The sequence below is a fragment of the Gopherus evgoodei genome, chromosome 17 (genome assembly GCF_007399415.2).
Source record: "Gopherus evgoodei ecotype Sinaloan lineage chromosome 17, rGopEvg1_v1.p, whole genome shotgun sequence".
NCBI classification, from domain to species: domain Eukaryota; kingdom Metazoa; phylum Chordata; order Testudines; family Testudinidae; genus Gopherus; species Gopherus evgoodei.
Genome location: NC_044338.1, coordinates 16,899,458 through 16,911,830, shown reverse-complemented (window position 1 = coordinate 16,911,830; position 12,373 = coordinate 16,899,458). Strand labels below are relative to the sequence as shown.

General features: G+C 44.8%; 1 protein-coding gene across 1 annotated transcript in view; it reads left to right on the top strand.

Annotated features, from left to right (window-relative positions):
• The window catches only part of SPNS3 (sphingolipid transporter 3 (putative)), a 43,619-nt gene extending 32,049 nt beyond the window's left edge, over positions 1 to 11,570 (top strand). The window contains exons 10-12 of the mRNA XM_030536645.1: positions 6,480 to 6,578; positions 10,256 to 10,427; positions 10,961 to 11,570. Coding sequence (XP_030392505.1) covers positions 6,480 to 6,578; positions 10,256 to 10,427; positions 10,961 to 11,019 — 330 coding nt within the window. The 3' untranslated portion in view covers positions 11,020 to 11,570. The remainder of the gene's footprint in view (positions 1 to 6,479; positions 6,579 to 10,255; positions 10,428 to 10,960) is intronic.
• Positions 11,571 to 12,373: the final 803 nt, after the last annotated feature.

The following is a 12,373-nucleotide window of genomic DNA, read 5'->3' as shown; positions in this document are numbered from 1 at the left end:
GGTCATACAAGTTTGAACTAGAGCATATATGTATTTCAGAAAGACAGATAAACATTATATATATATATATATATATATATATATATATATATATATATATATATATATAATACATACTCACTCACTCACTGTGGCTGACTATGCCTACCTACCTCATAGAAAAAACTGTCTGTGTTTTATCTCCACTGGGACTTTATGGCAAGATAACTAACATCTACTAGTTGTTTCACTGTAAACAGACGCACCTTTTTCGGCTGTCAAGACATGGCCTTAGTTATTTTGGTTCCAGTTTGTGTAGGCATAATGTTTGCAATAAGATGCCCACTATCGAAGCAGCATATACAAACTCATGTCTGAATAACACATGAGGGAAGGGCCTTTTCATGTGGAGAACACTAGAAATGAAAGATGAAGTGATGCCAAGAGCAGTCAATGCTACCTGCCTGGTTAGACCCCAAATGAGGACTTTTATGGAAAACCCAGGTACAACAAGGATTGGTATTTATTAAGTAGGTCAGGGATGGGCAACCTATGGCACACGTGCCAAAGGCAGCACGTGAGCTGATTTTCAGTGGCACTCACTCTGCCCGGGTCCTGGCCACCAGTCCAGGGGGCTCTGCATTTTAATTTAATTTTAAATGAAGCTTCTTAAACATTTTAAAAACCTTATTTACTTTGCATACAACCATAGTTTAGTTATATATTATAGACTTATAGAAAGAGACCTTCTAAAAACATTAAAATGTACTACTGGCACGCAAAACCTTAAATTAGAGTGAATAAATGAAGACTCGGCACACCACTTCTGAAAGGTTGCCGACCCCTGAGTTAGGCAGTGCTTTTGTGTCTGTTCGTGCTGAACCCAGTGCCTCAATGTGATGTGGAGGGAGGCTTTAGGGCTATTGCAGACTATTTCTTAGAAACGTAAAATTGAGACCTGTGTGTTTTTTGTTTGTTTTTTTTTTTTGTACTGACATGGCTATGTCAGTTAGGGAGGTAAATTTTATTTTGAACCAAAATAGTTACTGATCCAGCCCCTAGTGTGGGCGCAATTATATCCGTTAAGCTTATTTCTCTTTCCAATACAGAAATAAGCTATACTGGTATAACTGCATAAAATGTTTGTGTAGAACCTGACCTCTTCTGGTAATTAAAGAGCGTATGGTCCTTTTTGCAAGAGAATTGGTGTTAACCCTGGAGTCCTGGCCAAATTTTCACCTTCAGTTTCAGCTGAAGCAGTTACATGTGGAGTGTTGTTGGTGCAGTGTAGCTGCATTTCAGTGATGGGTGGAATGATCCCTCTGCCAAGGGCTCTGGGATCTCTTTAGATAGGAGACACAGACACAAAGCATGTTAATGAACTTCATGTGCACATCAAACATGAAAGCAGATCTTTTTCTAAGACTTCTTTACCTTGTTAGCTCCCTTTTTAACACAGACAAGAAACAAATACTTCCTTTCTCATAGTAGCTAATGCAGGCACCTTGGGTTTAGAAAGAAAAACACGAGCCATCACATAAAAAATTTTATGACATGCCCTAAGGTGAGGGACAGTTTCTATATTTATGAGCAGAATGTTAATAATTAACAATGCGGCACTGTGTCCTTGTCTGGTTCTGTCTCATCTAAGATTTTAAGCACGTGAGCCTTTAACAGAAGAAACTGTCCTTTCACAAAGCACTGAGAAAGGAATATAATATTACATAGCTTCTTTCCAGTCACTTACTGAATGGAGAGGAGCCTCAGCTGTGAAGTCCAGAGCAGTTCCCAAACTTCAGGTATGTTTGGATCTGGAGCTTTGGTGTTGCCTCATCTGATTGTAAAATCGAAGGGTTGCTTTAATCCAGGGGTGGATTTTCAGTAACCTCATGTAAGAGGAAAGGGATAAACATCTGAGTCCCTTAAACATCTATTAGAAGGTAATGATACAAAGGCTCCGAATGCTGTCCCGGAACAGAATTTTGCCTGCCTTTCTGCATAAGAGTGCTTCATCCCAGCAGCACTGCTTTGGAAGGGAAGACTGTGCCAATTAAGCAGCATTTAGAGGGTTAGGCAGCCAATAGAAACTAACAATGAATTTCACATATCTGAAACTAAGTATTATAAGTTAATATAGTGAGTTGGGAACAGGATAAGCAGCTCATTCAATTTTGAGGCTTCAGATTCTTCTAGCAAAGGGCTAACTTCAAATTTCAAGGGTTGGAGAGGGCCGTAACACCAGAGCTGTCTGTCTGAACCTTGGAGCTCTAGGATTGACTTGTAATGCAGTTACATTGTCTATTCTCGTTCAAGCAGCTTTGAAGACCTTTCCCAAAGGTCGCAAAGAATCCTGTGGCACATTATAGACTAACAGACATTTTGGAGCATGAGCTTTCGTGGGTGAATACCCTCTTCATCAGATGCATCTGATGAAATGGGTATTCACCCACGAAAGCTCATGCTCCAAACTGTCTGTTAGTCTATAAGGTGCCACAGGATTCTTTGCTGCTTTTACAGATTCAGACTAACATGGCTACCCCTCTGATACTTCCCAAAGGTCTTCATTCTTCAGTGAAAAGTCCTGCTGATGCTCTAGTGCCAGAATTCCTAATTTTGGGCTAATGTTAGCATTGCTGAAATTAGGTTTCATTTGTTCAGGGCCTCTGTGCCCACCTTTTTAGTGGGTTCAGTTCAGACTCCTGTGGCTGTAATCTGTTTCTGGGCTTCATTGAACTTAGAATAAAACTTGGCTGGACTCAACTATTTTTTTTCCTTCTTTTTTTTTTAAATGAGTAAGTGAGCTGGTAGCAGTAGCTAGACCAGTCACTAGAGAGAAATATCATTGCAATTAGCCAGTGTGTTATAGTCCCCTCAGGAGGCACTTGCCCAAGTCCGGGGTCCACAGGAGTCAACTCCATGCAGGAGGCACAACTTCTACCCACTTTTCCCCTCCGGCAGGGGATTAATCTCAAAGTCAAGCAGGCAGCCTAAAACCCCACAGAACTCCATGTTAGTGTCCCTAACTTTGAAATCCTGTAAAATAGTTATACATAGGTAGTAGTTTTCTCAGTTATCCTTAGAAGTACTTCATAAACTCTGTTAGTCCCGAACAGGACCAAGCCAGGAGTCAAGGCAGACCCCCGTCCCCATGCTTTAAGCCCTGTGATCGCTGCAAATTGCCTATGCCCGTCAGCAATCCCCATTCCAACTGCCTAAGGTGCTTAGGTGAAGGGCACATAAGTGACAAGTGCTGTATCTGCAAGTCTTTCAAACCTAGGACGAAGAAGGAGCGCAATATCCATCTAAGAGTGCTCATGATGGAGTCGGCACTAACTCCGGCACTGGAGCAGTGGTCCGATTCCTTATCGAGCACCGTGGCCTTTGTGTGCAGTGCTCCCCTGATGCTGTCTACGAGCTGGCACCAGTCCCCCTCCACGGCTCCGGTCAAGAAGCCGAAAGAGAATGTGAGGGGAAGATCTCCTACCTCCCGCAAGGGAAAGGAGAGGGCAGGGGGCAAGCCAAGACCTATGTCAGGCAGCTCAACATCCCCCTCAGGAAGTTGGGCCCTAGCTCAAGTCGAGCAGTGCAACCCATCCCATGCCTTGCCTGCGACTCCAGATAGCAGTGCAGGCCTTGGGCAGCTTCGGGTGCCATCGACACTCAAAGCCCTTCAAGCAGCTCAGGCAATCCTGACATTCCGGGAGCCACCCTCACCAGCTCCTGCGGTACCGTGGTCTCACGGAAAACCTGCATTGGGACCTATGCGTGTGTCCCACCAGCGTTCACCTGCCCACAGCCATCATGCCTCAGGATGGATGAGGCAGGCTTAGTGGAACCCTCTTCAGTCCCTGCACCAGGGGCGCTTATCGAGAGACTCTTACCACGAGTGATCACTCCATCCAGAGGCAGCCTGCATGAGCTTCCAAAGGTGGGGAACTCCCCAAGTGGACCTGTTCGCTACCAGACAGAACAGGAAATGCCACCGGTTTTGCTCTCGGCAAGGTCTGAGCCAGGGCTCCCTCTCCAATGCCTTCCTCCTGTTGTACACATTCCATCGGATTCCATTCATTGGCAGGGTCCTGGCAAAGATCAAGAGAGACAAAAAGCAGGTTGTTGTGATCGCCCCAGCGTGGCCTCGCCAACATTGGTTCAGTAGGCTCATGAGCTTGTCAGCGGCCCCTCCCTGGCCCCTGCTCAACCCCCCAGACCTGCTGTCACAGGACCACACCCAGCTCCTACACCCCAATCTTGAATCCCTCCACCTCTCAGCATGAATGCTGCGTGGCTGAACCCGTAGGAAAGGACCTGTTCGGAAGGAGTCCAACTGGTGTTCCTGGGGAGTAGGAAGCCCTCAACCACACTGACTGACTTACCTGGCCAATTGGATGAGGTTTTCCCACTGGGCATCTGAGCGTGGCATTTCTCCCTCGGGTTCTTCCATACAGGCTGTCCTGGACTACCTGCTCCATTTGAGGAACCAGGGCCTGGCACACTCTTCCATTAGAGTGCATCTAGTCGCCATCTCCACTTCTCACCTGCCTATCCAAGGACAGACGGTGTTCTCTCATGACAAGATGGTCAGATTCTTGAGAGGGCTTGAGAGACTCTTCCCACTGGTACAGGCTCCTGTCCCGCAGTGGGATCTTAATTTGGTCTTCTCTAGGCTCACTGGTCCACCCTTTGAGCTACTGGGTTCCTGCTCCCTTTCCCACCTGTCATGGAAGGTCGTGTTTCTGGTGGCAGTGACATCATCAAGACAAGTGTCTAAAATTAAAGCCTTGACCTTAGAATCTCCGTACACGGTCTTCTACGAAGATAAGATTCATTTGTGGCCCCACCCAGCCTTCTACCTTCCATATGAACCAGGACATCTTCCTCCCAGTGTTCTGTCCCAAACCACACAAGATCCTGAGGAGAGGCGTCTTTATGCCCTGGACGTTCAGAGGGCCATGGCTTTCTACTTAGACTGTACCAAGCCTTTCCGAAAATTGACTCAACTCTTCATTGCTACAATGGATAGGATGAAGGGTCACCCAGTGTACTCGCAGAGGATTTCCAATTAGATTACCTCGTGCATAAGGACCTATTATGACCTGGTGGGGGTTCTGCCATTGCCGATTGTCAGAGCCCACTCAACAAGAGCGCAGTTGTCTTCTGCAGTCTTCCTGGCGCACGTCCCTATCCAGGACATCTGTAGAGCTGCAATGTGGTTCTCTATTCACATGTTTACCACTCCATTATGCCATCGCTCAGCAGGCCAGAGATGATGCTGGGTTCAGCAGAGCTATGTTGCAATGTACACATCTGTGAACTCCTACCCACCTCCAGCAGTACTGCTTTGGAGTCACCTAATATGGAATGGACATGAGCAAGCACTCGAAGAAGAAAAGACAGTTACCTTTTCCGTAAATGGCGTTCTTCAAGATATGTTACTCATGTCCATTCCACAACCCGCCCTCCTTCCCCAGTGTTGGAGTTTCCAGCAAGAAGGAACTGAGGGTGGAGGGAGCTGGTGGTGCCCCTTATACCGTGCCATGCACCATTCCAGAGGTCACCAGAGATGGTCCCCTATGGATACTGCTGAGGGAAAAACTTCCAGCACCAGAGTATATGGCACATAACATGGAATGGACATGAGCAACACATCTCGAACACCACTTATGGAAAAGGTAACTGTCTTTTCTTTCAACTTCTTATTTAAAATGTGTCTTATTAAAGCAATCTCTGAGCAATATTAGGTAGAATGGATGGCTCTAGGGATTAATAAAAGGAAACAAATTTAGTCTGTCATCAGAGGTAGAATTGCCAGCATCTGACACCTTTTTGATGCCCTGTATGAAAAGTTTGAGCTCCATCCCTAGTGACTTGGAATGCATAACGTTTCATCTCAGCTGGCATCCTTGTTAGTCTTGGCAGAGATTCCAGACTGAGTCTGGAGTCACAAGTACCCTCAATCCACGATGCTGTCCTTGTAGGCTAGGCACCTGACCATGTAGTGTGGGTGAAGCTACATAGAAAACTGAAGAGCAAATATTTGCTTATGGGTAGGTCAATAAAGCCACAAAGGCTATCGTTTGGCATCGTCTGTAAAAGCTAAAATCCATGGCAGAATAGATCGGTACACGCTGCATTGAGAGACGGTGTGGGTGAGGTCTTTTATTGGGCCAACTTCTGTTTGTGAGAGAGAGAATCTCTGAAACAGATGGAAACATGTTAACGCCTTATACTAAACAATGGACTATTCAAGATGAAGTGGCCAGCTAATTGCTCTCCAGTTATGGGGGGCAGAAGGAGAAAGGAGGGAGAAGGCTGTTAATGGAGTGTCACATTCTCCCCATTTCACCCTCATTCTTCTGAATTTTTTTCACCAAATAGTTTCTCAAAACCAATCACAGAAAGTAGTCTGCAGCTTGCAGTATTACCTGTAGTATAGATCTGTGCAGGTCATTCATGGAATTATTGATTCTTCCAATATTGATGATCCTCTTATTTTGTTTCAGTATGTGGTGGTACCAAAACGCCAGTCAACAGCTGTTTCCTTGCAGATTTTTGTGAGCCATTTGCTGGGAGATGCAGGCAGCCCATACCTCACTGGAGTGGTAAGTAATAGGATTTTGGCTACTTCTCTGAAGCTTATCCAAACCTTTTTAAATATAAAAAGTTTGGAAATTTCTGAAGAATAGACTGATTCCTGGTCCCAGATTGGAAATGCTTGGAACAGTCTTTCTTGCAGTGTGGAATTGGAATCTAGATGCACTTAAACCAGCACTTCTGTACTAAGTGCTTTTTATCACTATTGGCCTCCTGGCCCTGCAAACCCTTAAATACAAGCGTAACTCTATACATACCATTAGTCCCATTGAGTACAAAAGTGTCTGCACGCTTAGGACTTCACTTTGATATCAGCTATATTAATTCATAAGGATTTGGTAGCAGTCTGATTATGGCAATGGCACTTGTTCAGAATGTTTAAATCCAAGTGCAAAACTTTTCTGCCAGGTTAATGGACAAACTCATGGGAACTACTAAAATATCATTTTGCACCTCAAAATGTAAAATACAATTAAATAAAATCTGTGGGCAAGATCTCATTCTATGAAATAACCTCTGGAAAACTCAAAATATGGGACTTGTGTAATAGCAGGGGGATTGCTGTAGTTGTGGTTGCATAATGATTGGCATTCCAAGCCCCTGGTCCCAAATGCTCCTAACTTTCCAAAACTTTACCTTTCTGGACTCAAACTTTCTATAAAGTCACATTGAAAGACAAAAGGTAGAAAGACCGGGGAAATAAGGAGTGGGAATGAACTTCGTCACTTCCAAAAATGACTGGAAGGTTCAGTGGCTCCAGTGCCAAAATGAGGTAGCCAATTGAAATTTGGCAGAAATATGGTCACTGAAGAAAAGTAGATGTGAGTGGTCTGATGAATGCTGGTTTTGATTTTATGGCTCTGCTGCTCTGAAAAATCACTCGGATGTGCAGTAACCTTTACACAGTAGCACTAAGCTCTTATTGGATAGCTAAGGAAGGCTGCATTGCACACGAGTGCCTGAACAGCAGCGGCACATTCTACAAGAAGCACCTTGGTATTAGCTTTGAATTCTTCTTCGAGTCCTTTCCATGTCAGTTCCAATCAGGTGTGTGCGCGCATGTGTGCATGGCAGCTGAAAGATTTTCCCCTAGCAGTATCTGTTGGGTTGGTCCAGGCACCCCCTGGAGTGGCACCATCATGTGCTCAATATAGGGCCCCACTGACCCGCCACCCCCTTAGTTCCTTCTTACCGCCAGCAATGGTTAGCTGGAACTTCCCTTGTCTTGTCGTGACAAGCACATTTGGTAGTCTGTATATAGTTCTCATTAGTTCTGTAGTCAGTGTTAAATAGTTAGTAGGTACTTAGTTCTTAAGTTTCCTTTGGAGGGGTTTAGGAGAGGGAAGAGAAGGTTCTTGCTTAGGAGGATTTCAAAACCTATAGTGCAGCAACTGAATTCCATATGGATTCAGCATTGTGCCAGAAATGTCAGTTCTGCTTCCTTCATAAATTTATGCTAATAACATCAAGCAGAGCCAGAGGGGATAACCTAATGTGAGGTGCACATAGCAACTTCCAGCTGAGACCACCTTAGCACAGCTGCTAGCAGTCTGGCCAGAAGGAAATTTCCCTTTGGTTCACCTGGTGCAGCTGCTTGTCATGGCCAATAAGATTCCCAGTTGAAAAGTTAATCCTGCAGCCAAGATAGTCTTGCCACAAGATAGGAGAATCATATCATTTGGCATTGTGGAGGTTCCCAAGTTCCATATTAGTGCCAGTTGTAGTGATGTGTTATGGTGTGGATACTTGCCCACAAGGGCCTAGATTGAGACTTCCTGCTGAACGCATTGAGGGCTCTGTGAACTGCTGACCTAGATTTTGTTCTGTCATGCAGCTTCTGCAAGCCCATTTCCCAGGCGTGTTGTATCCTGTAGTAATTTACATGCAAAATGCCTTTTTTTGAGTTGTGTTGCTGGTTGCAAATATATTACCTGGTGTGGAATTTTTAAATTGTTGCTTAAAAGCACTTACAGAAAAAAGTATAAGCCTCCAATGTCTTATCCAACTGTTACTCGTAGAACTGTTTACGTGATGATGCATAATGTTGTAACTGTCCTTGCAAGCCACACTACGCTAAGCAGACGTCATAAGTTAATGACTGAGACTGTTGTATTTCCAGCTGGGATTCTTGTGCAAAAAGCCTCTTTTCTGCAGAATTTCTAGACTCAGGACATTTGGATAAACATCAGACTTTGGGAGGCTTATGTGAACCCCACCATTAACCCTTCTGAAATTCACCCATTCCTGATCTCATTGGCCAGACATGAAATATTCCATGTTCAGGTCTTGCTGTTGCATGCTAACCTGCTTCCTCTAGCTCTTGATTTAAAAAAAAAAAAAAATCCACTCTGGAAAGCTTATGAATGGCCTCTTTTTGCAGTGTAGACATACCCTCTGAAGGAGATTCCCCTCCCCCCTTGGCAGTGACTCTCAGAGCTTGGGTCAACAGAGTCAGGCTCCTGCCATAAGGCTAAAACTAACCGTGTAGACATTCCTGCTTGGGCTGGAGTACGGGCTCTACACTTCTGTTTTTAGCATTGTAATGCAAACCTGAGCCTGTATACCCAGGCTCTGAGACTCACTGCGACGAGGTTTTTGTTTTTTCTACACTGTAGACATACCCAGAGTCTATATATTTTGTTTTCTGAAATGCAGAGATTTCCTTACTGTGCTTTAAATAAATAAATGCGTTAAGTCTGCATTTTAGCAAAAACTCATGGTACAACCTCTGGCTGCCTGTTTGCAGTTAATCTTGCTCTGATCTGGATAAATAACCATAAATAATCATATCATATAAGTGTGGCTTTAAGAGACTCTTGTTTGTGTATGTTTTAAGTCATTTAGCTTATCAGATCTGGCCAATGTAAGAGTAAAAAGAACTGCCCTTCTATATCCATCCCTCAGCTCTGCTCTATGAGTGAGGTTAAATACTGAGGATTTTATTAAACATCTTGAAATAAGCACTCATTATCTGGCCACACAGCTCAAACTCATTCATTTGGGCCCATCATGACGCCTACAGCCCCTGCTCCATTCCATAGAATATGCAGCTATTTAAGACGTCTTCCTTTCCATTTCTTACCATGTCACCCCACGTCATCTTGAACCCTTCCTTGCTCAAAATCAGACTCCCTTTCGTCACTCTGAATCCCCTTCATAGCTCTTCCCTTCTCTTCTTGTCTCCTTACTCCTGCTTCTGCCTACTTCTGCCAACAGTGCCAGCTTTGACACCCACCCATCTATCAAAAGTAAAAGCCTTGAGGAGGGATGGGTGAAGGCATTCTGATAGTGCAAGAAATGACTCAAACCTTTGTACAAACTTGAAGTGTGGCTCAAGCCTGTTTTATGGAGACCAAGTAGGAAACTCAGTAAAATGAGTTAATGGCTACTGCACAAGCAATCTGCCCTGCCATGTTTGCAACTATTTCTAACTAACGTGAAATTGGAAGCTCTGGACATATGCAACAACCTGATTGCATGAGACTTCTAAGCCGAGTGAATACTCAGATGCATGAAGGTCAGTTTGTGTGTCACCAGATCTAGCGCATGCAGGCACTGAGTTATCCTCTCCTGCCCTCTCAGTCTTTTTGTCAGTGATGGCATTGCGAGCGACACATTTAAAGCAGGGAGAAAATAAGCCATTGAGTCTAAAGTAAATGACACTGTGTCTCCCCTGCACGACCAGATCTCTGATGCTCTCCATACCAGGCAGAATGACTCACACCTGGGGGCCTTCCGGAGCCTGCAGTACAGCTTCATCTTGTGCGTCTTCATTGATGTCCTTGGGGGAGGCTTTTTCCTCCTGACAGCTCTTCATGTTGAGGAAGATCGTGAGGAAGCCCAGCAACTTTGCAGAGGTTTCTATGTCCATTTGTAATTTCCTCTATCAGCCTATCCATCTGCCATAGCTGTTTGCCCCCCAAACTAAGTATATAACATAACAAAGGGCAGTCTGTTCAGGCCAAACCCGCAGCAAAACCATCCACAGTAGCAGACTAAACAAATTCCTTGTGCCCCAGGACAATAGGCTTTGCAATGTGCCCTGAAAGTCAGCGAATTGCCATTATTGGCAGTTCCTCAAGTAACCTTGCAATACTTCAATAAGAAGACGTAATAAGATAGCGTTCTTGTAAGTATTGCATAATTCAACACCCTGGGAGGGTTTTAGGTCTTTATCTGGATCATGATATCAGCCTTTCTCAGGCAAAATGCCAGATCAGAAGGCCATTTCTGGTCTTATGCAACAATTCCTATAAGTTCTCTCTCATTCCATGCAAGGATCTAGGTTTAGAAGTGTAAGAGTTCTAGTGAGAACTGATGTATAATGTTCCCTTATCACAAATACTCTGTTAAGTAGCCAATTTCTTTTGACTCGGACTCTGTTTTCCAGGTATTGAGAACAAAGGCTATATTTCAACTGAAGATGATGAACTCCAGGATGAAGCGTGAAGGAGCCACTGCTTCCTTTCCTTTTGCCTGATGAAGCTACAGTTGGAGTAAAAGGCCAAATAACAATCACTCCATATGGAAAGAAAAACCTGCATACTCATTTTTATGATGCTTTTGACGGAAAGTCAAAAACTGCTACTGAAATGGCATATGGCAAACCTCCACCCCAATCTGTGAAACTGGCACGAGAGCTCTGAGGAGCTTAGTAGCTCCAGAAGCCAGGAGTATAGAGCTGTCACAGAAATGGATATTATCCCAAAGAAGGCAATCCCATTTAAGGTGGAATGTCCAGTTGAGTTGGGGAATGGAGCTACTGTAAATTCTCAGCAGGATGATGAGTTGTCTGTCGTAAAGCTTGGAAAATCAGGGGAAATAGAAACATAGCTGATGATTCTGTATCCAGAGCCAACTCCAGGCAGCAGCTGAGCAAACTTGTGCTTGGGGCGGCAGATTCTACGGGCAGCATTCAGCCCAAACCTAGGGCGGCACGGCCGCTATTTTTTTATTTTATTTATTTATTTATTTGCTCTCTGGAGTACCCTGCAACAAACTCGGCAGGGCAGCCCGTGTCCTTCCCTCCCTGCCGACCAGAGCAGAGTGGAGCCCTCCTGGCAGGTGGCGCGGTGGTTGGGGCCGCGTGGCGAGTGCCCTGCTGAAGTGCTAGCTGCCCCCATTCTCTCTCTCCTCCCCGTTCCCTCCCCTTCCCCTCACCCCCCATTAGACCGGGCACGCACTCTGCTGCACAGGGAGTCCCCTGGCTCCGGCCGCCCTGTAGGGCTTTTTGTTTTGTTTTTCCCCTGCTTTGCTGGCTGTGCCGTTGTTTCTCCCCCCCCCACTTTGCTGCTCCGGTGGCCCCGCCCCCCTTTTTCTGCTTGGGGCGGCAAAAACAATGAGGAGTCTTTGCGGCACCTTGGAGACTAACAAATTTATTTGGGTATAAACTTTGGTGGGCTAGAACCCACTTCATCAGATGCATGAAGTGAAAAATACAAGAGCAGGTATAAATCCATGAAAAGATGAGGGTTGCTTTAAGTGCGAGGTCAGTCTAACGAGAAATCAATTAACAGCAGGATTCCAGGGGAGGAAAAATAACTTTTGAAGTGGTAAGAGAGTGGCCCATTACTGACAGTTGACAAGAAGGTGTGAGTAACAGTAGGGAGAATTTAGTATTGGGGAATTAAATTTAGGTTTTGTAATGGCCCAGCCACTCTATCTTTATTCAAGCCCAATCTGATGGTGTCCAGTTTGCAAATTAATTCCAGTTCTGCAGCTTCACGTTGGAGTCTTTTTGTTTTTGAAGGTTTTTTTGTTGAAGAATTGCCACTTTGAGGTCTGTTACTGAGTGACCAGAGAG